The sequence below is a fragment of the Pipistrellus kuhlii genome, unplaced genomic scaffold, assembly GCF_014108245.1.
Source record: "Pipistrellus kuhlii isolate mPipKuh1 unplaced genomic scaffold, mPipKuh1.p scaffold_m20_p_24, whole genome shotgun sequence".
Classification (NCBI taxonomy): Eukaryota; Metazoa; Chordata; class Mammalia; order Chiroptera; family Vespertilionidae; genus Pipistrellus; species Pipistrellus kuhlii.
Genome location: NW_023425523.1, coordinates 7,689,023 through 7,714,826, shown reverse-complemented (window position 1 = coordinate 7,714,826; position 25,804 = coordinate 7,689,023). Strand labels below are relative to the sequence as shown.

General features: G+C 41.6%; 1 protein-coding gene across 7 annotated transcripts in view; it reads left to right on the top strand.

Moving 5' to 3' along the window:
- The window catches only part of POGZ (pogo transposable element derived with ZNF domain), a 40,168-nt gene that overhangs the window by 1,569 nt on the left and 12,795 nt on the right, over window positions 1–25,804 (top strand). Inside the window, exons 2-8 of one of the 7 annotated variants that reach the window (XM_036452895.2) lie at window positions 7,620–7,744; window positions 8,966–9,124; window positions 18,640–18,815; window positions 19,767–19,875; window positions 21,011–21,301; window positions 21,410–21,601; window positions 25,668–25,774. In XM_036452895.2, the coding sequence (XP_036308788.1) occupies window positions 7,621–7,744; window positions 8,966–9,124; window positions 18,640–18,815; window positions 19,767–19,875; window positions 21,011–21,301; window positions 21,410–21,601; window positions 25,668–25,774 (1,158 nt within the window). In that variant the 5' untranslated portion in view covers window position 7,620. Of the gene's footprint in view, window positions 1–7,619; window positions 7,745–8,965; window positions 9,125–18,639; window positions 18,816–19,766; window positions 19,876–21,010; window positions 21,302–21,382; window positions 21,602–25,667; window positions 25,775–25,804 lie in introns of those variants that run through there. The other 6 variants (XM_036452892.2, XM_036452897.2, XM_036452896.2 and 3 more) reach the window with 6 other exon arrangements.

Here is a 25,804-nt window from a genome sequence, read left to right as displayed (position 1 = left end):
CAGCTCTCTACAGTCCTTGTGTTGACACCTTCCACTGCAGCTCAAAACCCACATGCCTGCTCTGATGGGGTTGTAGCTCAAACCAAACTGGAGAAATGAACCGGATGACAAAGGAGCAGGGAAGGTAAATGACATTGAGTTTTGGGACACCCCTCTCCCCCTTGCTCTTGGGGCTGGGCATTGGATTCTACATTTGACCCACTTAGTACAGTTCTTGGAGTTTCATGAAATGTGACTTGGAAATTGCTGGAAGTGCCATTTGGTAGGGTGTCATCCCCAAGTCTGATGGCGAGGCAGGTGTCATCTGTACATGTTTCACTGCTGTCCTCAGTTGAGACTGATTAAGGTAACTTCCACCTTGAGAATGGTTGGTCCAGAATGAAGGTGCTCAAAATAAAACCTTAAAACAAAATTGCAATCTGTGTCCTTGGTTTCCTGCTCCTTACCTGTGTTGGTGTGTATCTCAGACTAAATGAACCAACAGAAGGAAGACTCGGGGGATGAACAGGGTTTTGTTGGTGTTTTCTCCCCACCTTGAACCAGTGGTATAATCTAGGAAAGCGGTTCAGAAAGTATGATCCACTGATAAATGGGGATCTCCTCAGACCCTTAAGGAGGTTATAACTATTTCCAAAATAACACTAAAATGTTGTTTATCTTCTTCACTGACATTTGCATTCCTGCTCCAAAAGCAAGGGTGAGTAAAACTGCTGTTGGTGTTTTAGCACAAAGCAAAGAAGTTGAGTGAAACGCTACAATCCTTACTTGAGAATGTCTTTGATGAAGCAATAAAAATGGTTAAATCTCAGACGTTGAGACCGAGGGAGTATCATGCTAAGTGAAATAAGTCAGAGAAAGACAAGGCAATCTGAAGCCTGGGGTTGATTCACTCGTGTGGAATCTAATTAACAGAATAAACTGATGAAGGGAATTGATCCAGAGACATGGAAGCATGAAACAGAGTGAAGAATCTGAGGGAAGGAGGGGATGGGTGGGTGGGAAGTAATCAACCAAAGAAGTTGTATGCATCCTAATATATAAAGAGCCAGGACCCGTGACATCCAAAACGACAGAATGGACAACCGAACGCCAGGTTGCCGCAGCCAAGGTGTGTGCGATGCGATTGGTTGAGAGGACCCCCGCCATTGCCCCACAATCGCCCCACAGAGGGAGGCCCAGGCCACTGGCTGGTGGTGGTGGGCAGAACCTCCTTCTGTGGGGCGATCAATCACTGGGCTCCGGGACTGGACTGCGAGAGGGTGCAGGTAGGGCTGGTGCACCAGGCCTCTAGTCTATGTATAACCTGTGGACACAGTGGGGTGGTGAAGGCCTGGGACAAGGGGCAGGGGCAGGCTGGAGGGGGTCAATGGGAGAAAAAGGGGGACTTATGTAATACTCTCAACAATAAAGATTAAAAAATTTATATCAGCCATTGAGTTCAAGTCTTTTTAATTTTCCAGTGTCTGTGACCAAATGGGAAGTATGCTTAAAGTACTTATTGCCTAACAAGGTCTGATCTGTGTCGTAAGGAAAAGTACTTGTGAGATTGAGTTGTAGAGCAGCATTGTTTGTTTCATGGAACAGCATTTTTACTTGAAAGAATGACTGACAGATTCGTGTTTTACACTTGAGTGTTTGGTGGATGTTTTCTTTCTTTTCTTTTTAAAAAATATATTTTATTGATTTTTTTACAGAAAGGAAGGGAGAGGGATAAAAAGCTAGAAACATCGATGAGAAACATCGACCAGCTGCCTCCTGCACACCCCCCACCAGGGATGTGCCCACAACCAATGTACATGCCCTTGACCAGAATTGAACCTGGGACCCTTCAGCCTGCAGACTGACGCTCTGTCCACTGAGCCAAACCGGTTTTGGCGGTGGATGTTTCCTTGAAGTGAGCTTGTCACTTAGAGGGAAACAGTTGACATCATTTGTTAACAGTGATAAAAATTTGAGAGTGAAATTAGAATTCTCAAATGTCGACATCTTGCCCAGCTGGTGTGGCTCAGTGGTTGAGTGTTGACCTATGAACGGAAGTCATGGTTCAATTTCCCATCAGGACATATATCCGAGTTTTGTGCTTGCACCCAGTTAGGGGGCATGGAAGAGGGATATTTACTAATTGGAACCATGTGTGAGTTACTTAATCTCACTAAACTTCCGTTTTGACCTCATCTGTAAAATGTAGTTACTTAGGACAAAAAAATTGGGAGAATCACAGAGATAATGAATGTAAAGTGCATAATAACACCTGGCTATGTCACAGCAAAATAAAACACATTTCCAGACAATGCCTCTTTATTCTCCATATATGTTTTTGTTGAAGGTGGAGACCTCTGATTTAAATTACAAACCCTAGGGCGGGTTGGTGCTTTGTCACATTAAAATGGTACGACTTTGATAGTTGTACCTTTGGCATTCAGTTTGTGATATTAAGGCATAGCCACAAAGACATTTTTTTTAAATATATTTTATTCATTTTTTACAGAGAGGAAGAGAGAGGGACAGAGAGTTACAAACATCGATGAGAGAGAGTCATCGAACAGCTGCCTCCTGCACACCCCTCACGGGGGATGTGCCCGCAACCAAGGTACACGCCCTTGACTGGAATCGAACCCGGGACCCTTCAGTCCGCAAGCCGAGGCTCTATCCACTGAGCCAAACCGGTCTCGGCCTATATTACATTATTGATTTCACAAAAACATTTTTACATGGAACTCTGGGGAGGAGACGGGGAGGGAAATAGACTGTTTTGCTAATATTTAACAGAGTTAAATGCAGTTGAGGGGCCAAAAATGAAATTTAGACCACATACAACTTTTATTGCTAGAGGGACTCCTGAACATTAAACCCTTTGATAATAGGGAACTTATATGCTTACATATAACTTAATATTTGGGTGCTTATTGATAGGAGATTTGTTGTCACAAAAGTGGAAAGCATTTTGTGTTTGGGAACAGTAGACAGATTATTAAAACTATTTAAGAATCTATTGTGAAGACTGCATGTAACAGGTCCTTTGAGGGATAAAATGGGCCATGCAAAGGATTGAACAAATAAAAGCTTATTACAGATTTAACAATAATTAATTTTATAGCCATCTTAAGGAGTCAGCGCTGTAGGTTTTCGGTAGTGAGTCCTTTTTAAAGCTCCAAATTGAGGTAACTTGTTTATTTCTCGCCCTACAGGAAGAGAGTAGTGATGGTCTTAAATTATTTTGTTAATTAAGACATTTTTCCTGTTCCAAATGTTCTTTGTATATTGATTTATGAGCTAGTGTGTACTAGCAGTGAGTTGAAAATTTAGATTCTGTATTCTTTGTTCCTGGAATTGACTTTACAGCTATGAGGGGGGGAAAAACCAGACAAATTAAAGGAATTTGAAGTTTCAGAACCAATTCTGTCTGGGGAGCTTTGGTAGAAAACAGGTGTTTTTCTAATCTTATTTGAGATGAAGATAGGTAAACATCTGCCGTCCGTTAAATACCTCAGAGGTAGACCAACAGGTATATCTGCAGGATTCGTTTTGCTGCTTTAAATAACTTCATTTATAAATAGGACCTTTGTACCTTGCCTTTTCAATTATGTAAGCTTTTACTGATGAGTTGATTATATAGGACCTGAATATAACATAGAATACCATATATGCCTTACTCCTCCCTCAAAAGGTCTGTACCTGGTAAACCCACATTATGGATGGGAGGAAGAATGCCAAATATTTAACACGTTAAGCACCAAGCCTGTTTTGTCCTCTTTCTGGTTAGCCCATGATATCCATTTTCACCCAAATGCTGGCGGCTGGAGACTGCCGTGGTCCAGACGGAAAGTATGGTGTCAATCACCGGTGACTGGCATGGCGCTTAACGTGTTGAAAGGCTGCAGGAATTGCTAACAGTCCTATGTGAGTTGCAGTGCTGAGTAAAGCTTACCTAGTGCACAAAAATCACGTTTGCTAGTACAATCTCTATGTATAAGCCTAGGTGACCATTACAACGGAAAGACGGGTCGCTATGACTCGCTCTGACCACCAGAGGGCAAGACGCTCAGCACAGGAGCTGCACACAGGCCCTGATTGCCAATCAGCGCCAGGTCCCTGGGCTGGGACGGGGAACTGGAGTTGAGTGGTGGCAGACGCAGGCAGCTAGAGAAGGAGGAGGTGGGGAACCTGATTGGCCCTGATCGCCAGCCAGGCCTAGGGACTCCACCTATGTACGAGTTTTGTGCACCTGACCTTTTGTCTATAAATATATAAAAGCCTAATATGCTAATTGTCCAACTGTTCAACTGGTTGCTATGATGCACAATGACCCCTAGGGAGTAGACGCTCCAATCGGTAGGTTAGGTTGCTGCTGGTGTCCGGCCGATTGGGACTGGGCAAGACAGGACAGGCATGCCCGGGAGCCAACCTTCCGCAGTCCCTCCCTGGCCTCTAAAATTTCTTCTAATTAATTTCCTTTCAATGTGCATGAATCTGTGCACCGGGCCTCTATAAAACACAGAAACCATATATGTTACCAAGATGTCGAATAATGAATGGCCCTAGCCAGTGTGGCTCAGCGGATAGAGTGTTGAGCTAAAGGGTTGCGGGTATGATTCCAGTCAAGGGCATGTACCTCGGTTGCAGACTCAATCCCCATCCCTGGTCGGGGCACGTGCTGGAGGCAGCCAATCAATGTGTCTTTCTCACATTGATGTTTCTCTCCCTCTGTCTCTCCTCTCCTTTCTACTCTAAGAATCAATGGATAAATTTCGTTGGGTGATTATTAACAACAACAAAAAAGATGGGGAATAATGAATTGGGTTAATGGGACATGGCAATGTTCATCTCATTTTACACTACCTCTGCCAAACTTAGATTAATTTCATTTTTTAAAATATATTTTATTGACTTTTTTACAGAGAGGGATAGAGAGTTAGAAACATTGATGAGAGAGAAACATCGATCAGCTGCCTCTCGCACACTTCCTACTAGGGATGTGCCTGCAATCAAAGTACATGCCCTTGACCGGAATCGAACCTGGGACCTTTCAGTCTGTAGGCTGATGCTCTATCAACTGAGCCAAACTGGTTTTGGCTAGATTAATTTCTTTTTTCTAATGTTAATTATTGTGCTATATCTTAACAAATGTGCATATAATCTGTATGAAAATTGCTTCTACAAATAAGAACAGGTTAACAGAAAATCCAACCAAAAAAGCTACCAGTTAGACTTAGTAAATGGCAAAAAGATGACAGACTGTCCTATCTAATAAAGAGGGAATATGCTAATTGACCCTTACACTGTCCCAAAGATGGTGGTGCCCACAGCTGATAAGGTGGTCCCACAGCCGAATATGCTAGTTGTCTGTCCCACCCTCAAAGATGGTAGCACCCACAGACAACAAGTAGGGAATATGCTAATTGACCCTTACACTGTCCCAAAGATGGTGGTGCCCACAGCTGATAAGGTGGTCCCACAGCCGAATATGCTAGTTGTCTGTCCCACCCTCAAAGATGGTAGCACCCACAGACAACAAGTAGGGAATATGCTAATTGACTGCCCTTAGGTTCTAGCCACTGAGCCAAACGGGTTAGGGCATGAAAGAAGATTCTTTAAAACCATCTATAGCCGAAGCCAGTTTGGCTCAGTGGTAGAGCGTCGGTCTGCGGACTGAAAGGTTCCGGGTTCGATTCTGGTCAAGGGCATGTACCTGGGTTGCGGGCACGTCCCCGGTGGGGGGTGTGCAAGAGGCAACTGGTCAATGTTTCTCTCTCGACGCTTCTGGCTCCCTGTCTCTCTCCCTTCCTCTCTGTAAAATATCAATAAAATATATATTTTTTAAAAAACCATCTATAGAGGTTATCCACATATATATTATTCTTCTGGTTAATTATCTGTTGCCTGTGGCTCCCAGAAAGTTATACAGTAAGGAACGATGTATAAAATTAAGTACTGTAGTTAGGGCCATAGCTAGTGTGCCCTGTGCACTGAAGGGGGCCAGGTTTAATTCCTGGTCAAAGGCACAAACCTGGGTTGCAGGGGAAGCATTCCCAAGGCAACCAATCAGTGTGTCTCTGTTATGTTCTCTCTCTCTCCCCCCCTTTCTCTCCCCCCACCCCCACCTCCCTACAGTCTCTAAAAATCAATAGAAAAAAATACCCTGAGGTGAGGATTAACAAAACAAATAAAAGTAGTTGGGGGGGGGGGGTGCCAAAGCCTGTTTGGTTCAGTGGTGGAGCGGCGGTCTGCGGACTGAGGGGTCCCGGGTTCGATTCCGGTCAAGGGCATGTACATTGGTTGCAGGCACATCCCCGGTGCGGAGTGTGCAGGAGGCAGCTGGTCGATGTTTCTCTCTCATTGACCTTTCTAGCTCTCTGTCTCTCTCCCTTCCTCTCTGTAAAAAATCAATAGGATGTGTTAAAAAAAAAAAAAAATCGTTGGGGGGGGGGCAAGTTTAGAGTGTTACCTTTTTCAGTGGAATTACTAGACTGGAAAATACAGCTGTGTATAGTCTTGGCTCAAAGAATGACTGATATGGCCTTGGTTTCTTTTTAATTCAATTTATGGCTAGCATTGTCTTTAATATATGTAAATTAAATATGAAACTAATAAAATTTAAATTGGTATGTTAGATCTTTCTTTTCTTGCTCATTCCTTCTCCCCTTTGTGGTTTTGGGGAAACATAATTTAAAAGAATATTAGACTACTTAGAAGCAAATTAGTAAGCACTTTACCCATTAAACCTGGGCACTTGGCGGTAGCTAGATAACTCCCTAAGGCATTGCCTAGATTTTTTAAAATTTCAAGAGAACAATGCCATCTATCGTCATACTGTATGGACCTCACTACTTAACTCAGGCTGGTGGTTTTGCTTTGTTTCGTTTTTGGCTTGGGGATGTGGTGAAATTTCTATTGAGATACCAAGGGCTTTGAGAACCTTTGTATTGAAGGCTTAGTTTGAACATTGAGCAGTAATGCTACTCCCATTCCCAGTCAGAGAAATTGACCTTTAGTCAACTAATATCGGAGGGCAGAAAAATAGCAATCGCTCTTTGTTTGCATTGCAGAGATGTACCAGTAGACTTTGTTTTTAAAAGAAGCTCATAGCTGATGCCTGGTCCGCGTGGCTCAGTGGTTGAGTGTCGACCTATGAACCAGGAGGTCACAGTTCAAATCCTAGTCAGGGCACCTGCCCGGATCGTGGGCTCGATCCCCAATAGGGCATGTGTAGGAGGCAGCGGACCAATGATTCTCTCTCATTGATGTTTCTCTCTCTCCCTGGAATCTATAAAAATATATTTACAAAAAAAGAAAATTAAAATGAAGCATGTAGCTGACTGTGGGGGAGTACTAAACAGTAGTAGGGCTGGGACTAGTGTGAGACAAATGAGGTTCTCATCTTGGGTGCAAAATTTAAGAGGTTGCAAAAAGGCCCAGTAATAAAGAAAGTAGTATTTAATGTATAATAATTTGGACCCTTGGAAATAGGGGAGGTTAGAGGACATGGTAGAGAGTAGTACAAGGGGATATGTTACCAATGGATTCAACAGTCAGATTCAGTGTTCTGTATAAAACATCCTTTTTCCTTTCTGGGGTCAATATCTTACTCGACTTTTTTTGTTTGTTTTGTTTTTTTGTAGCATGGCGGACACCGACCTGTTTATGGAATGTGAGGAGGAGGAGCTGGAGCCGTGGCAGAAAATCAGCGATGTCATTGAGGATTCTGTAGTTGAAGATTATAATTCAGTGGATAAAACGACTACAGGTAACAGAAATGCTTTGATCTCCCATTAAGTTGTCTTAATTGAAGGACATTTTTGTTAAGCAAGTGTGAGGTAGGGAAGGATTTAATAATCCAGGAACGCGTCCTTGTGGCACAGATGCTTCCTTTATTTCCCAGTGTCTAATTTGAATGTGCTGCCATTTCCTCGTACTTAAAGTTAGACACACTGTATGTAATTCATTAAAAACATTGAGAGTTGTGTTAACCAATATTTACCAAACATCTAGCAGTCCTCTCACCAAATGGTGTATAAACAAGAATGCAAAGTTAATGATGTATGTCAGTGCCCATTTATGCATGCAGCCCAAAAACAGGTTCACACGGAATTGGTTTTTTTTTCTTTTACTTGAATTTAGTTTCACTTGTGAGCTGAGTAGAATTCGCTTTGTATCTGCCTTCAAGGACAGTTTACAAACTTAGGCTTCTTAGCTTCTCTTTCAAAAAAACGATGTTGCAGGGTCAAGTTTTAGCCTTGAATTCAGAAAGTGGGTGGTAGTCCTCCCCACACCTCCTCTGCCAAATTGTGCCTGTTGCTCTCTTTATTTTTATCTTCCTTGCCTTGGGAGCTGAAGATAGCATTGATTTGGGCTGAAACAGGACACAGTTTAGCATCTTGTGGATGACTTTCTATGCATGGTTATGAATACTGGTTGTGGTGCTAGTAAAGCTTTGTGTCCTAGAGATTTGCTTGACCTGTATAAGCAGCACATTAAAATCCCAGTTCAGCCAAAACCGGTTTGGCTCAGTGGATAGAGCTTCGGCTTTCAGACTGAAAGGTCCCGGGTTCGATTCCGGTCAAGGGCATGTACCTTGGTTGTGGGCACATCCTCATTGCGGGCTGTGCAGGAGGCAGCTAATTGACGTTTCTCTCTCATCAATGTTTCTAACTCTCTATCCCTCTCCCTTCTCTGTAAAAAAAATAAAAATAAAATATATATATATATATTTTTAAATCCCGGTTCAGTGAGCTTGTGATTTAACTTTATCAATTAGGAAATGAGATACAGAAAAGGTGGCATTGTGTCTAATTTATAGAGTGAGGGACAGATAGGAGGAGAAATAGATCAACAGTTGGATTTACAAATAAAGCAGCAAAGCTTTTGGGCATAGCCACCTGCAGTAAGATGAAAGGGGAAGATTAGAACAGTATCCTTTTGTGTCAACTGCCCTGCCTTCGAGTGACTGTGCCTGCCTTCCCCACAGTTTCTGCGAGCCAGCAGCCAGTCTCAGCTCCAGTGCCCATCGCTGCCCATGCTTCTGTCGCTGGGCACCTCTCCACACCCACCACCGTCAGCAGCAGCGGGGCACAGAACAGCGACAGCACCAAGAAGACTCTTGTCACGCTAATTGCCAACAACAATGGTAAGTGGGATTATTGGGGAGTTCTTCCTGGGTTAGAGGGAAGAGAGAATGTAAAGAGTCTTAGGAACAGCCAGCTCTACCTGTGTAGCTTGAGGTACTGATGTGGCCTTAGTAGTTGGAGGGTGAATTTAGTCACGATTTTCTGTTGGGTAAGTGACTCAGTAGGTGGTGCTGTTCCCTCTGAGTTAGTGCTGAACTGACGATGGCGTTTCCAGTCCGAGTGCAGCGGATTCTTGCTGCTAAACATTTCTAGGAGAGAAGATGTAAAAGAAACTCAAAATGTGTAACTGTTGAAAAGATGTGGGTGGAGTTTTTGTTGTTGTGGTTTGATTGTTTGTTGTTGTTTTTTTAACGAGAAGAGTCCCACTAATTGGTTAAGAATCCTCCCAGAGCAGATTGGTTTTGTCTTTTTCTCTGGTAGATTTATTTTGTTTTTGGGTCCTGAGTATGGAAAATAGGATAGGGCTGTTGTCTACCAGAAGGAAATGGTGAAAGAGTAGTATTTTCAGTATATTTATTAACTAGAGAGACTATATAGTGTTGGTTTTTATTTTATTTTTGGTAACTGTTTCTACATCCTGAAGATGAGTTATTGGCAAGTTACAGCTCAAGATTAAAAGCTAGAATAAGCAACTTCATAGGATCATTGCATTGCTGCAAAGGACTTTATTCTTTGTATTTTTTATTGTTTAAAGTATTACGTATGTCTCCTTTTCCCCCCCATAAACCCCCTTCCCTGGCCACTCCCACTCCCCTGACAAGCCTCCACCACCCTAGAGTCTGTATCCATTTGGTTATGCTAATATGCAAGGATTTTGTTCTTAATTATTTTATTTTATTTTAAAATAAAATAGCTTTATATAAAAATAGTATGTGAATTATAGAAAAAGTAGGCTGAAAAAAAATAAAGAAACATTTTAAAACTATAATCCCACTTTCTGGATATAACAATTTGTAACTCTTTTTCTGTATGTGTGTGTGTGTGTGTGTGTGTGTGTGTGTGTGTGTGTATGTATTTTTTTGTATACTTCCATATGCTATATGTAGTGACTTACTTTTTTTCAAAAATGGAACATACAGACTCTATATTACTCTTTATCTGCTTTTTTTCCCTTCAGTATGTAATAAATGTCTTCTCATTTTACTAAATATTTATCTGACATATTTTTGATGACTATTTTCTTTTGCTCGGTTAACTTTTATTAACTTTTATTAACAATAGGTTAGAAGAGGATTTATTGTTCTTTTAAAGAGCTATTGTGAACATCTCTGTCTTTCTATTCTCACATCGTTAGTTCTGAGAATACAGAACTAAATGTCAAAGATTGTCACAATTTTAAGGATTTTGGTCAATTCTTTTTCCTGGGTTGGAAATGTTGTGTCAGTTAATATTTCCATTAGAAGTGCATATAGCATCCTTACTTTTGGATATAATCATTTATTTCCCTAATGTTTATTACAGTTCTAACTTTTTTGTGATTACAATGACTGTGGTGAACATTCTCAGGCATTATATCACTCACTATATAAACATATCTGCAGTATAAAGTGAGATTGCTAGATCAGGCATTTCAAATTTGGTGGACAGTGTCAAGTTGCCCTAATTTGTGGCTTTAAAAAAGTGCCCACTAGCCGATACCGGTTTGGCTCAATGGATAGAGCGTTGGCCTGCGGACTGAGGAGTCCCAGGTTCAATTCTGATCACAGGCATGTACCTTGGCTGTGGGCACGTCCCTGGTGGGGGGTGTGCAGGAGGCAGCTGATCGATGATTCTCTCTCATTGATGTTTCTAGCTCTCTGTCCCTCTCCCTTCCTCTCTGTAAAAAATCAATAAAAAAAAAAGTGCCCATCAGTAGCTCTTTCCCATGTGATTGCCACCTTTAAATGTTATTCAACTGGAATCTTTATAATTTCCATAGGTATTTTTTCAATCTTTGGGTACTGAAAATTTATTTCTATCACGTGGAAAATCCATTGCCCCCCCCCCCCCAACTTATATATAGGGATTCTCAAATAAAGATGAGGAACCATTACCTAGAAAATAGTCTAAATCAGCGGTCGCCAACCTTTTGGACCTCACAGACCACTGGTTGGCAACTGCTGGTCTAAATAATTTGCTTAAGGTCAAATAGTTGGTAAGTGACTAAATTAGATTTGACTTATCTAGCTTTCAAAGCCGGTGGCCTTTCCACTGTATTTTACTGCTTTTCTAGTTTTCTCTCATCATAATTGTCCAAGTTCTGTTAGCAATCAGTTTAGCTAAATTTTACTTTTATCCGAGCGTTCCAAGGCCCCTGATAAGCATCTCATAACCTAGTCTCCTTGACTCCTTGGATGGGCTCCATTCTGAGCCCACCTAGGGCCTGTGTACAAAATTATAAATATACAACATATATAAATTGATTTTATTTATTTCAGAAGCCTCTAGTATTATAAATAAAATAATCCAAGTTCACGGTTTTAAAAAAATGGTTATAGACTGGAAACCATAGTTACATATCTGTGTATTCTTCCAAAAACTGTTCATGCATGGATAAGTGCACATTAATGGGTCCAATTTGTCTTTCCTTTTTTCTGTACCCTTTCTGTCAGATACTCAGTAGGATGGTAGCATGAGGGTAGGGATTAGTCATCACAGTAGAGTGGATAAAAAATGTTCCCTCCTAACAACCCAGTTCCCATTAGCCTTCAGTTTAATTATATTGGTATATTGTCTACTTATTACATTGTTAACATAGCAAAGAATAACTTTTAAGCAATTTAATTTTGTTTCACATAGTGTACCAGGTTCTTTAGAAAGCTAAAAAAAATGTTTGTTTTCCTACTCTGCACCCTCCTTTTAGACCAGTTTTAAAACCATTCTGGCTCCTACTTATCAACATCCACCTTCTCCAGTAATTATATTTTAAAAGACTGTCCCTTGAGGGGGCATTGATTGACCTTTATAATTTACTGTTTTGCTTATTTTCCTTGCTCTCTCTCCATAAAGAAGCATTTACTTGACTCTTGACTTTAAGAAATGTTTATATACGTGTGGGAGGGAAGCCAGGGTTTGGAAGAGTAGGAGAACATTGATAGTATTTATAATGCTCTAGTCCTAAACTGGGTTGTGTTTGTTTTAACATTATACTTTATAACTTAAATATATGTAGTACTAGAGGCCCGGGGCACCAAATTCATACAAGGGGCTCGGCCCTCCAGCCCCGGCTTCGTCAAGAAGGTCTTCCGGAAGGTCATCTGGCTCTCTGGTCTAATTAGCATATTGTGCTTTCATTACAGTAGATTTTATGTGGATCAAATACTAAATTATAATTAAAATAAAGAGTTTTTTGTTAGTCTTCACTCTAGATCTTTTTTATTTTTTTTTTATTTTTTAAAAAATATTTTTTGATTTTTTTACAGAGAGGAAGAGAGGGATAGTTAGAAACATCGATGACAGAGAATCATCGATCAGCTGCCTCCTGCACACCCCTCCACTGGGGATGTGCCCGCAACCAAGGTACATGCCTTTAACTGGAATCGAACCTGGGACCTTTCAGTCCGCAGGCTGACGCTCTATCCACTGAGCCAAACCGGTTTTGGCTCTTTTTATTTATTTATTTATTTATTGAAATTTTTTTTTAATTGATTTTCCACAGAGAGGAAGAGGAAGAGAGAGGGATAGAGAGTTAGAAACATCGCTGAGAGAGAATCATCGATCAGCTGCCTCTTGCACACCCCATACCGGGGATGTGCCCGCAACCAAGGTACATGCCCTTGACCGGAATCGAACCCTGGACCTTTCAGTCCGCAGGCCGATGCTCTATCCACTGAGCCAAACCGGTTTCGGCTCTTTTTTATTTTTTAAAATATGTTTTTATTGATTTCTGAGAGAGGAAGGAAGAGGCAGAGAGAGACAGAAACATCAATGATGAGAGGGAATCATTGACCTTCTATTTCATAGGTCGATGCATAACACTGAGCCATGCTGGCCCGGCTCACCGGTTGCTTCTTGTATGTGCCCTGACCAGGAATCACACTGGCAACCTTGTTGTATCAAGAGGACACTCTAATCAACTGAGCTGTTCAGCCAGGACAGCACTCTATATAGCAGCAGAGTTTGTGCAGATTTTATGAGACTTGCAAATACCGGTTGATTTCACATAAATGCAAAACATTTCCATCATTTCCTTCCTGTATTTAGTTGGAATGTAGAGTTCAGTCATTATCTTAAGAACTTTTGGGCTTAAATAAATAACACTTTATTTTCTTTAACCCTAGTAGTGAAAATAATAAATAGAAAATACATGGTTTTGTTTAGCCAATATTCTTCAACTATAAATTGGAAAGGCATAAAAGAGATAGATGGGGAATGTATGGATTAAAAGAGACTGAGGCTTATGTCCATCAGTTAGACTTTATGTGAACCCTTTTGTAACCTGATTTAAACAAACTCTTTAAAAAAAAGTTACAATCATCAGTTTGTATTCTGACTTGGTATTTGATACTTAAGTATTACATATTTAACTTTAGTATAACTGACAAATATAATTGCAACATATTTAAATGTACATCCTGGTGATTAGACATACATTTGTGAAAGGATTTCCACTATCTAGTTAATTAACACATCCATCACTTTATATATTTATCTCTTGGAGGGGAATGAGTGAGAACATTTAAGTTCTTCTCTAAGCAAACTTCAATTATATTTATCCACTATAGTCAGAGACTTATATTTTTTGGAGTGATAATGGTGTGGATATTCACTCTTTTTTAAAGTTACATATATATATACATAAAAGGCTAAGTGTCAGTCCTTCCCTCTGACTGGTCGCTGTAATGCACACTGACCACCAGGGGGAGATGTTCAACGCAGCTAGCTGCAGTGACTTGGCAGCTGTGGTTCAGTGACTTGGCAGCTGTGGTTCAGTGACTTGGCAGCTGTGGTTCTCCGGTGACACACCCGGAACCAGAGATGAGGGAGCCCAGGTCTGCCGTGCCTCACCCGAGAATCACCCTCTCACATTTCGGTGTCCACTCGGGGGATGTCAGAGAGCTGGTTTTAGCCCGATCCCTGCAGGCCCGGCCAAGGCATCCCACCAGTGCACCCATCTGTGCGCGGGGCCCCAGTATAGATGTAAACGGCTAAGTTGACTCGCACATGTGTGATACATATAAAGCTGAAGCGGGATTTTCGGACTGAAACACATGGTTCCCGGGTTCTCTGTCCGTCGGAGTCGAAGAATGAATCCACGGGCGGAAGATGGTAGAGCAAAGCTGGAAACTGATTGAAGAACAAGTACAGATTCCCACATGGGGAGAGGGAAGGGGCCCCACTGAGCATCCCTGTTTCTGTGCCTGATATCCCTTCCGATTGTCACTGTTTCCTTAGACCGCTTACTACAGAAACTTTTGAGTTTCAGTGTCAAACCTCACGTGGGGCCTGTGAGGTTTTCCTCCCCTTCTCCCTTAGTGTTTTCCTCTCCCCTTTAAGGCCTCCTCCTCCTTCCTCTGAATGAGAGGCTCCTTCCCTTTATTTAGTAAATACAGACCTTCTGCTGTTCCCAGCTCCCTCATGCTATGGAAATGTGCCTGTCACAGCTTTTCAGCTCCCTGTTGTGTGGAAACATACCTCTGCCGCCCTGCAGCCCCGTGCTTCCTCCACGGCCCCCTCAATTTCTAAGGTTTTTTAAACCTGTCTCTTTCACAATCCTCGCCGGCGCCAACCGCACGCGTGCGTTTCCATCTGTCACTGCCGATCGTAAATGTGGTTGTTTCTGTTGACATTCTGAAGCTGGAAGAAAGCCGCGTCCCCCTCGACAGAACAAGTCTGAAGACCGGCCGCCGCCGCCGCCGCCGCCGCCGCGCATCTCCGAGGCCGAGAGGAGCCGGCGCCGCCGCCAGAACATGTCCGAGGAGCAGCGGCTGGCGCAGCGCATCCTCGACGCCGAGAGGATGCGGCGGCGCCGGCAGAACATGTCCGAGGAGGAGCGAGTGGCGTACCGGGTCACTGCGAACGAAAGGAAGCGGATCCGCCGGCAGAACATGTCCGAAGAGGAGCGGCTGGCGCAGCGGGTCTGCGAAGCCGAGCGGAGCCGGCGGCGGCGGCAGAGCATGTCGGAGGCGCAGCTGCTGGCCCAGCGCACCTACGAGGCCGAGAGGAAGCGGCGCCGGCGGCAGAGAATGTACGAACAGGCGTGCGCCAGCGCTGCCAGGCCTGGTAGGAACCGCCTTCCTAGCGAAACGAAGTGAATGAGGACGCCATTACCCAACCCGGTGGTGGTGGTGGTGGTGGTGGTGGAATGTAACACGTGTGGCGTCACATGTCAGTTCTACCCGGCCCTACATGTGTCCGATGGAATGGGAGTTCCATGTTGCTCTCTCTCCACTTCAAAGAGCGTGCGATGTTCAAGTTCTAAACACTTCATCACAAGGACTCTGAAAGCGATTTTACGCCTCCTGTGGTCTATGGGGAGATGTTAGAATAAGTTCAATCAGCTTATCAGTCTTTGTTTTTATCCGTGTTGTTTTTATATCATGTTTTTGTTGGGTTTAGATCATCTTTTGGTTGTTTTCATATGTCTCTGTTGTTATTGTTTATTTATTCAGTTTATAATTTTCATGTACATTTTATTAATTTTCTTTTTTTCTATATAATTTCATTGATCACTGTTAAATAAAATATTACTTTTCATTTGCTTCAATTCATGTCTTCTTGATCAGTTCTTTGTTTTTCCTCCCAAAAATGTCATATGCCACACCGGAGGCAATGAAGAATTTTTAAACAACACAGCTAAGAACTTGAACATTCATTCACTTGCAGTTACCTATATGCTTATTACAAGCATTAGGGCTCCTGGGGGTTTGGTCATCCTGTTACCAGTTTTTGGAAAACATTCATCATCACCTTTATTCATCTTCAACTCATAGGCTCTGTCGCGTCTGGGAAAACCTGGGGACACGCCCGTGGGCGCAGCACCCTGGCCACCAAGAGTAACCGCGTGGCTCATGGTAGCTCGCGCCGACTCCTCCGTCTGTGACCGACGGAAAAGCACTAATTTTCTTTCGATTCTGACACTTCTATTATAGAGAAAGGGTGAATAGCAATATTAAAATATTTATTCTAATAATTTCCTTCCTATGTGCACGGATCCGTGCACCTGGCCACTAGTATTGAATATTTATAAGTGAAAAGATATGATCCAGAACTTGTTTCAGAATGATATGGGCGCCGGTAAGTGGGTGAAAGGTATAGGTGAAACATGATTGGCTAATCATTGAAACTCAGTGATGGTACATGGTATTCATTATAGTGCTCCATTTTTATATATGTTTTAACTTTCCCATAATCAAACATTTAAATTTAAAATATGTACAGTCAGTAAGTTGCCAGTATAGTTATCCTAGATATAACTTGTTGGAATTTTTTACCTGTCAACTTCTATAATCACTACTCTGCTGGCCTGGTAACTGTCAGGGTCTAGTCAACCGCTGGGCTCTCAGTTTCTCGGAGACTGGCACAAACCACTGCTGGCCGATGAATAGCCCCCTGTCTACCCACTCTGATGGTTTCGCTTTGTAGCTAACTGCAGTGAATATTCAGTTCAGAGGAGTCCATCTTATTCTGGTGATTTGAGGTAAAAAGGTTGAGGCAATATTTTGATTTTATCTTTGACTTAGGTATATTGGCTTTTCCAAATTTTCTGTGTGGTATTAGAATATTTATGAATTAGAAAATATAGTAATGAGAATTATTTTGGCCAAGTGTATCTAGAGGACTTAAAAACATTTAAAAATTGCTTTTCTCACAAATAAAAGGAATATAAAATAATTCAATAACAGTTAGCCCAGTTTATTAGTATGTGCTTATTAATATTGATTCATGAATGAATCATTGCCTTATTAAGCTAACATTTTTACTTAATATTGTTTAGTTTTTTACCAGGCCTTTTGTGTATCCGCCTTCTTGACATAAAGCGAAAGAAGGCAGCCTGTCAGTCTCTATGTTTCCATACTGAATACCATGGTTGTTCAAAAAGCCTTTTGCATTTCTTTTTTTTCTTTTTTCTTTTTTTTTCTTTTTAAAAAAATATATATACATTTTTTTATTGATTTTACACAGAGGAATTGAGAGGGACAGAGAGTTAAAAACGTCGATAAGAGAGAAACATCGACCAGCTGCCTCTTGCACACCCCCCACTGGGGATGTGCCCGCAACCAAGGTACATACCCTTGACTGGAATCGAACCCGGGACCCTTCAGTCCGCAGGCGATGCTCTATCCATTGAGCCAAACCGGTCCCAGCATTCTTTTGCATTTCTGATATTTGACTCCCTAGGAAGAGATGCCATTTAAAAAAAAAAATACTTTTTTATTGATTTCAGAGAAGAAGGGAGGGAGGAAGAGAGAGAGAGAGAGCACATGCACAATCAATGATGAGACAGAATCATTGTTTGGCTGCCTCCTGCGTGCCCCACATAAGGATTAAGTCCGCAACCCAGGCATGTGTCCTTACCGGGGAATTGAACCAGGCGTGACTCTTGGTTCATAAGTCGATGCTTAACCCCTGAGCCATCCAGCCGGGTGAGATGCCATCCTTGAAAGTCTCTGTACTTGCTGAGTTAATGCTTATTGATGAATATTCATCTTATTTAGTAGGCTCTGGCTGCAAGGGACTAATGGGGGAAAGGAGGAATATATGTAATACTTTAAACAATAAAGATTTATTTTTTTTTAAGTAAGGTGGGTTAGCAGCAAATTACATTCTGACAAAATAGGTGTTGCCTAGTTAAAATATGGTGTTCTTGATTTTTGTTTTAAGGAAAACATGTTATTTTATTTGTAAGAAAAAGAAAGATGTTACTTTGTTTTGCTGATTTGGTAGGGGGAGATTGTGTTGTCACTTAATGAGTCGAAGTATAGACATATAGAAGTCCTAATGTGTTGAGACATCCCTAGTTAAGATGTCTAAGGTAGATGTTAGTGAACTTCCCTATCTATCTCCTTGTTTTTTCTGTTACCGTATTTTTCGGACCATAAGACGCACCAGTTTTTAGAGAAGGGAAATGAAGAAAAAAAGATTCTGAAATAAATAGTGTTCTAAAATATTTTATCTGCATTAAAACCCAACATCACAGTCATAAACACATGTAATCAACCCTGTAAAGTAAACAGCAGCATTTAGAACCATTTTAGAGCCGGGCAAGCACACAGAGACCACACAGAGCCGGGCAAGTAAAAAAACTTTTTTTTTAAAGTATATGTGTAGGCTATATTTGGACCATAAGACGCAGGGACTTTTCCCCCCCACTTCTGGGGGGGGAAAAGTGCGTCTTATGGTCCGAAAAATACGGTAGTTGTAGATTGGGGTGAAGCTTAAATTTTTGGTGAGTTTGGTGACATTAAACCTGAACAGTGTGACAATCTTGGATATTTTGATACCTAGGATACCATTTCTGATTTAAATCACAATATATAAGATGTGGGTTTGTTTTCTATTACATTCATATTTCTCCCTCCCTTTTACACTTTAGCTGGCAATTCTTTGGTCCAACAAGGTGGACAGCCGCTCATCCTAACCCAGAATCCAGCCCCAGGTCTGGGCACAATGGTCAGTCAACCAGTACTGAGGCCTGTCCAGGTCATGCAGAATGCCAATCATGTGACTAGTTCTCCTGTGGCCTCACAACCAATTTTCATCACTACTCAGGTGAGTAGGGACTCTGAATTCTGGGACTGGTAGAGAGGAGGGAAAGACCATGTGAACTTTTGGAGGCTCCACCTTAGGCCCTTAGCATCATTAGAAATGGCCCGAAGTCCTATTTTTTAACCGGGTTTTCTCATTTGCTGTTTTGTAATATAATGCTGACTTTTGTAAAAAGCCTAACAAGCTTACAGCTGGTTAATTTCACTTCATACTCCTTAGAGGGCTATTAAGTGATTTGAGGTCTGGGCAGAAATTAGTGGGAAATATTGGATTCAGAAACCTTAACACATGGCCCTCAAGGCTTCTTGGCCTTTTTTGCTTGGGCTGCTCTTAAAATGGGATAAGTTGATTTTTGGAAATCTTATATGTGCAGTTGGTGAAGTGCGGGCACATCTTTGGAAGAGAAGAAGACGACTTATTTGTTATGTAATGTGGTCAAAGTTGAAAGCCTAATGCTGAATATGGGATGTAAAGACAAATTCTCCTCTTTGACTTTGACTTCCTGAGTTACAAACTCTTTTCTTAGAAATTTGCTAGGGATTAATGGCCTTTGAAATGGACTTTGGGAACAATTTCGTACAATTGTTTGTTGAATCACTTTAGTGAATACTCTTAGTATCTCTCCCCCACCCACCCACCCCCCTCTATGCCTTTAGCAGTTTAGGAGCCAATCTTTGGTTGAATTTTTTTAAGCTGAGATTTTCTTAAGGCAGGAAGTAGGTTTTCATTTTGCTCATGTGTACCAAAGCTTATTCTTCAGTTTTGATATTTTGTCACTCAAAAGTTTGCCAATATTCCTAAGTTTCTCCATCGTAGTCATTTAAAAACTTGAACTCTAGAGAGAGAGAACTGTTAGGTAGGAGTGTGGGAATTTTTTTGGATGTAGGCCTTACTGCAATCTCTGCCAGTGTTAGCTGGTCTCCGTGTTAAAGATCATTTTGCTTTTTAATACAGGGATTTCCTGTAAGAAATGTTCGGCCTGTACAAAATGCAATGAATCAGGTTGGGATTGTGCTGAACGTACAGCAAGGCCAAACGGTTAGACCAATTACACTAGTCCCAGGTAAGGAAACATGTTTGTCCATGTGGAATAAGCTTGCATCCTCAAGATTTGTTTTTATTGTCTCAAAACACTGTAAGTCATTTAAAAGTGTATTTAAGGAAAATGTAAAAATAAAACCATTTTGATTTAAGACCATTTTTTAAAAACTATTTCTAACCTTTGGCCAGGGTGGTGATTTTATATATTTTTCTTATTAACTTTTTACCACCCATTATGAAGTAGTGAAAGAGGGTTTATACAGTCATTTTTATGTTTCTTATGTTTTAGTCAGCTATGAAATTTGTTCTGGAAGATTATTACTAACGCAAACTCCCAATTCCATATTTTTTATAATTCTGTTCACACACATGGTGGGATTATAAACTATTTTGCTTTAATTTTATAGTATAGATTTTTTTTGGATATAAATTAAACAAATTACATAACCTTTGAGGATGAATATTGCCAATGATTAGTTCTTTACTCAGTATCTAACTTTGCTGTAATAAAGGCCAAAAAAGAATATCTTATTTGAGTTGTTTTAAGGGTATCTCTGTAGCCTAACTTTTTGTTGTTGTTCTCGGAGCCCACAGAGTGTTTTTGGCCTTCAGTCTGTTGAGTTTATCAACTCTCTGATATTTCTTAAACATATGTCAGTAATTGTCTGTGGCGGAGCCAGGAGACTCTCATCTTTGGGACATCCTGGTAGATTGGCATAGTTGGTCCTCTATTTGAGTTTTATATAAGAGAAAGGAAGGCTCCTTTAGTATTCTGAGAATGAAAGGTTTTTATTTTCAGGTCCAAGTCTGCCCCTGGGGCCTATAATACCCATTCTGCCTCTCACTCTATTCCCATTCTCTCTCTTCCAACACCAAGGCCAGTGGTAAAGTGGGGAGGAGTTGATAGGAATCCTTTTTCTTCAGATTAATCTTTTTAGGGCTGATTTCCTAGACCAATTTCTGTTTATCAGTTTGCATGCATATTGCCTTCTTAGATATTAGAATCTATACTATTCTTGGTAACCGTTGATGGTCACCAGTCAGTTTGGAGAAATGATCGTTTTCTATTTCAGTATTTCCAGTAAAGATAGGGGCAGTGTATTATAAGTGAGCTGATTGACCAAGATTCAGTACTTTTCTTTGTCTCTCTTTTGAAGCCCCAGGTACCCAGTTTGTTAAGCCGACAGTTGGAGTCCCACAAGTGTTCTCCCAGATGACCCCAGTGAGGCCCGGCTCCACAATGCCTGTGCGGCCCACCACCAACACCTTCACCACCGTCATCCCAGCCACGCTCACCATTCGCAGCACTGTCCCCCAGTCCCAGGCCCAGCAGACCAAGTCCACTCCCAGCACTTCCACCACTCCCACAACCACACAGCCAACCTCACTGGGGCAACTCGCTGTTCAGCCGCCAGGCCAAGCCAACCAGACCTCGAATCCCAAGCTAGGTGAGGTTTGGGAAGAGGAAATGGCAGAGCTGGGACGGGGAGGTGGGTGGAGAACAGATGATTATCACATGGCCAACATAGCTCCCTCCTTCCCCTCTCCACCTGCAGTGAGCATTACCAGCTTTGTCACTGTGAAGCGACCTGGGGTTACAGGTGAAAATAGCAATGAAGTGGCCAAACTGGTGAATACCCTTAACACCATCCCTTCCCTGGGCCAGAGTCCCGGGCCAGTGGTGGTATCCAACAACAACTCTTCCCAGGGCTCTCAGAGAACCAGCGGACCTGAGTCTTCAATGAAAGGTACAATAACCTGAAAGACTCTGAGCAGCCAATTATTCAAAACATTGATGTTGTATCAGAACTCTATACTATGAAATAGAGAAGTAAAATAGGATAAAGTTACTACAATCCCTTCTCACAGAAGCTTTAGCGTGGTAAATGGGATAACCACTTGTGAGAAGTGTAACTAAATCAGCTTCAAGCAATTCTATAATTGTGCTTTGTGGGTTAGTGAAATGGATTGATTGATCAGATCTGGGTGGGACAATCAAAAGATGGCTTCCTAGATGAGATGGATTTGTGAACAAGGTTTTAAAGTCAGGATTTGGTAGAGAGGTTTGCAAGTGTAGAAGGGTATGAATATGAGAGTTTTTAATAGTCTAAATTAACTTTTTCTGTAAATGACATTGAGCATTAAACCTACGTCACAACTACTCAACTCTACCACTGTGGTGCAAAAGCAGCCACAGACAGACATGACTCTGCTCCATCAGAATTATCCATGGACACTGAATTTTTAAATTTAATGTGTCCAAAGATCTTATTCTTTCTTTTTGCCTTTATTTCAACCATTTAAAAATGTAAAAAGCTGTAACAAATAGTGTTGGAAAGAAACAAATATCCACATGCAAAAAAATGAAGTTGGACCCTTATATATAAAAATTAACTCAGTGATTCAAAGACCTAAACATAGAGCTAAAAGAATAAAACTCTAAGAAGAAAACATAGAGGAAAGCTTCATGACATTTAATTTAGCATTGATTTCGTGTATATGATACCAAAAATATAGGCAACAAAAGAAAAAATAAGTAAAACAACATCAAAATCAAAATATTCAGGGCAACAAAGGACTCTTCCAAGCCACTGAATAGGAGAAAATATTTACAAATATCCAATAAGGGATTAATATTCAGAATATATAAAGAACTTCAACAACACCACAACAAAAGAAACAGTCTAATTAAAAAATGGGCAAAGGTGTTGGATAGACCTTTCTCCAAAGAAGATATACTATACAAATGGCCACTAAGCCCATGAAGCAATAGTAAACATCATTAATAATTAGGGAAATATAAATCAAAACCACAGTAAAATACTACTGTACAGCCATTAGGATGGCTGTTATCCAAAAATCAAAATAAGTACTTGTGAAGATGTGGAAAAATTAGAACCATTGTGCAGTGCTGGTGGGAATGTAAAATAGCATGATTTTTACTATTGATATTGATATTTACAAAAACGGAAGAAACATAAAATTACCATATGAGCCCTGGCCAGGTAGCTAAGTCGGTTAGAGCGTCTTCCTGATATGCCAGGATTTCAGGTTCCATCCCTGGCCAGGGCACATACAAGAATCAGCCAATGAGTGCGTAAGTAAGTAGAATAATAAACCAATGTTTCTCTCTCTTCCTGCCTCTTTCCCGCTAAAATCAGTAAAAAACTAAAAAATTACCTTATGGGGAAATATATCTAAAGAATTGAAAGCATGGATCCAGACTAACATTTCTACATCTTTATAGCAGCACTAGTGGCCCAGGGCAGATCTGCGCATATTGAAAGGAAATTAATTAGAAGAAAGATTCATGCAGTAACAATATTACTGCAAAAAATTACATGTCAAAATAGTATCTATCCTGTATATTATAATAAAAGCCTAATATGCTAAGTGTCTGGCCGTCCATTCTACCAATCAAAGTGTAATATGCTAATGATACACTAGGGCCACTAAACTGCTTGCTATGACTTGTACTGGCCACCCCTTGGGGCAGACAGTCTACCAGTTGCTATGACACTCTGACTGGTAGGTTAGCTTGCTGCTGGAGTTCAGCCAATCAGGACTGACCAAGAAGAGGCAGACATGCCCTGGAGCCAACCTCCCATGTCCCTCCCGGCCCCCGTGGAGCAGTGGTGGGGTACCTTGGCCTAGCCTGCACCTTCTTGCAATCCAGGACCCCTCAGAGGATGTCCAGGAGCCAGTTTGGGCCCAATCCCACAGGCCAGGCCAAGGGACCCCGCTGGTGCACAAAGTAGGCCTCTAGTTTAAAAAAAATAATTAAAAAAAATTATAGATATAGATATAGATATATATAGTATGCTAAGTGTCCCTCTGCCCGTCCAACCAGTTGCCATGACATGCACTGGCTATTTACACAGAAACAGCAGTGCGGACTTGGTGCCGACACAGCAGCACTCAGCTACCCCCATGTGGGACACAGTCCCCACCACCACCCTGGAGTGACAGCCCACCAAGTTGCAGCCAACACTGCCATGGTGCAAAATGCGGCCCACAGCCCAGCTCAGCCCGAAACAGTGGCTGTGGGCACCGGGTAATGACCAACACTTGGCTTCTCTCCCTAGCGACTAGCCTCCTTGCAGTTTCGTCAGCCCAGGAACACCAAGGTGGAAACGTTTCACACTTTAACCAAATATCTGTGAAGCGTTTTCCCATGCCTCATCTCATTTGATTCTCATGGAAGTCCTGGAGTAGGTAGATAGGCGACTCAGTGGAATCCTATTTTCTTTTCATTAGCCAGAAAACAGAGATTTAGAAAGTTTAGAAACCTGACCCGATTGAAAAGGAGTAAGAAATGGTTGGCTTTGAAAATAACTTCAGGTTTTCTCACTGCACAGAATATAGTCAAAACACTGTAGCTAAATATTTTACCCTTTGTTCTCCCTGCATGACCTATAATCTGCTTCATGTTGATATTTACTGCTGTGTTGCTGACAATTACCTGAAAGAGAAGTTGGGGTGCTTCACTGGGCTGGAAAAAGTTATTTATTCTAATTAGTTTTCTTTCAGTGTGCACGAATTCATGCACTGGGCCACTAGTATATAATAAAAGCCTAATATGCTAACTGTTCAGTAGTCTAGTTGCCTGTTCAACCAATCAAAGCATAATATGCTAATAATATGCTAAGGCTGCTCAACCACTTGTTGTGATGTGCCCTTACCACCAGGGGGCATACACTCCGACAGCTAAGTTAGCTTGCTGCTGGGGTCTGGCTGATCAGGACTGAGTGAGACGGGCTAGACACACCCTGGAGTCCTCTGTGGTCTCTCTTGGCTGGCCAACATCCTGTGTCCCTCCCCAGACCCGATTATGCACCAGTGGGGTCCCTCGGCCTGGCCTGTAGCCTCTTGCAATCTTGGACCCCCCTGGGGATGTCAGAGAGCCAGTTTCGGCCTGATCCCGTAAAATTACCAGTGTGTGTCGTATGTACCAGCCAGTCAGTGTGACGGTTGATGACTAAATCACGATGTGGTTTATGTTGAAAGTCAATAAAAACAACCAAGTTCGCGATCAACAATGACATTGAAATGTGCATGCGATTGGCACTAGCAAGAGGTTTATATGTATCACACATGCGCCAGTGCACATCAGGTGTACCAGTAGGACAGACATTAACCTTTTATATAGATATATTATTTATAATAGCCAAGAGGTGGGAGCAACTCAGATGTCTTTCAACCTATGAATAAACAAACAAAATATGGTATATATGTAAAATGGTATGTTGGTCAGCCTTAAAAAGGAAGAAATTCTGACAAATGCTACAACATTCATGAACCTTGAGGCCATGATGTTAAATGAGCCAGTCACAAAAGGACAAGTACTGCATGTTTCCACTTACGTGGCTTACTTAGAATAGTCAGGTTCATGGTGGTTGCCAGGGACTAGACAGAGTGGGAAATGGGGAGTTGGTGGGTATACAGATTTATTTTTGCAAGATGAAAAGACTTCTGGAGATTGCTTGCACAACATTGGGAATGTACTTAACACAACTGTACACTTACGATTGCTTAAGAAATAAATTGTATGTTATGTGTCTTTTACCATAATCAAGAAAAAAAACAAATCATCCTTAGCTCATGGACCAAATAGAAACTTAAAGCTGGCTGGATTTGATCTATGAGCCCAGGCATAGAGTTAGAAGAATGGTACAAGAAATGACCCTCATGGTGATCTTTCATGCTTGCCTACCAACCTTACTATACATCTCAGGGGATGTAACCTTTTCCCAAAAGGCCAGTAATATTCAGTATCATCTTATTAAGCTTTTCAATGCTTCTCTCTTCTTCCAGTGACCTCTTCCATCTCTGCGTTTGATCTCCAAGATGGTGGCCGCAAAATGTGTCCACGGTGTAATGCTCAATTCCGTGTAACTGAAGCTTTGAGAGGTCACATGTGTGTAAGTGATATCATCACTATACGCCTCCTG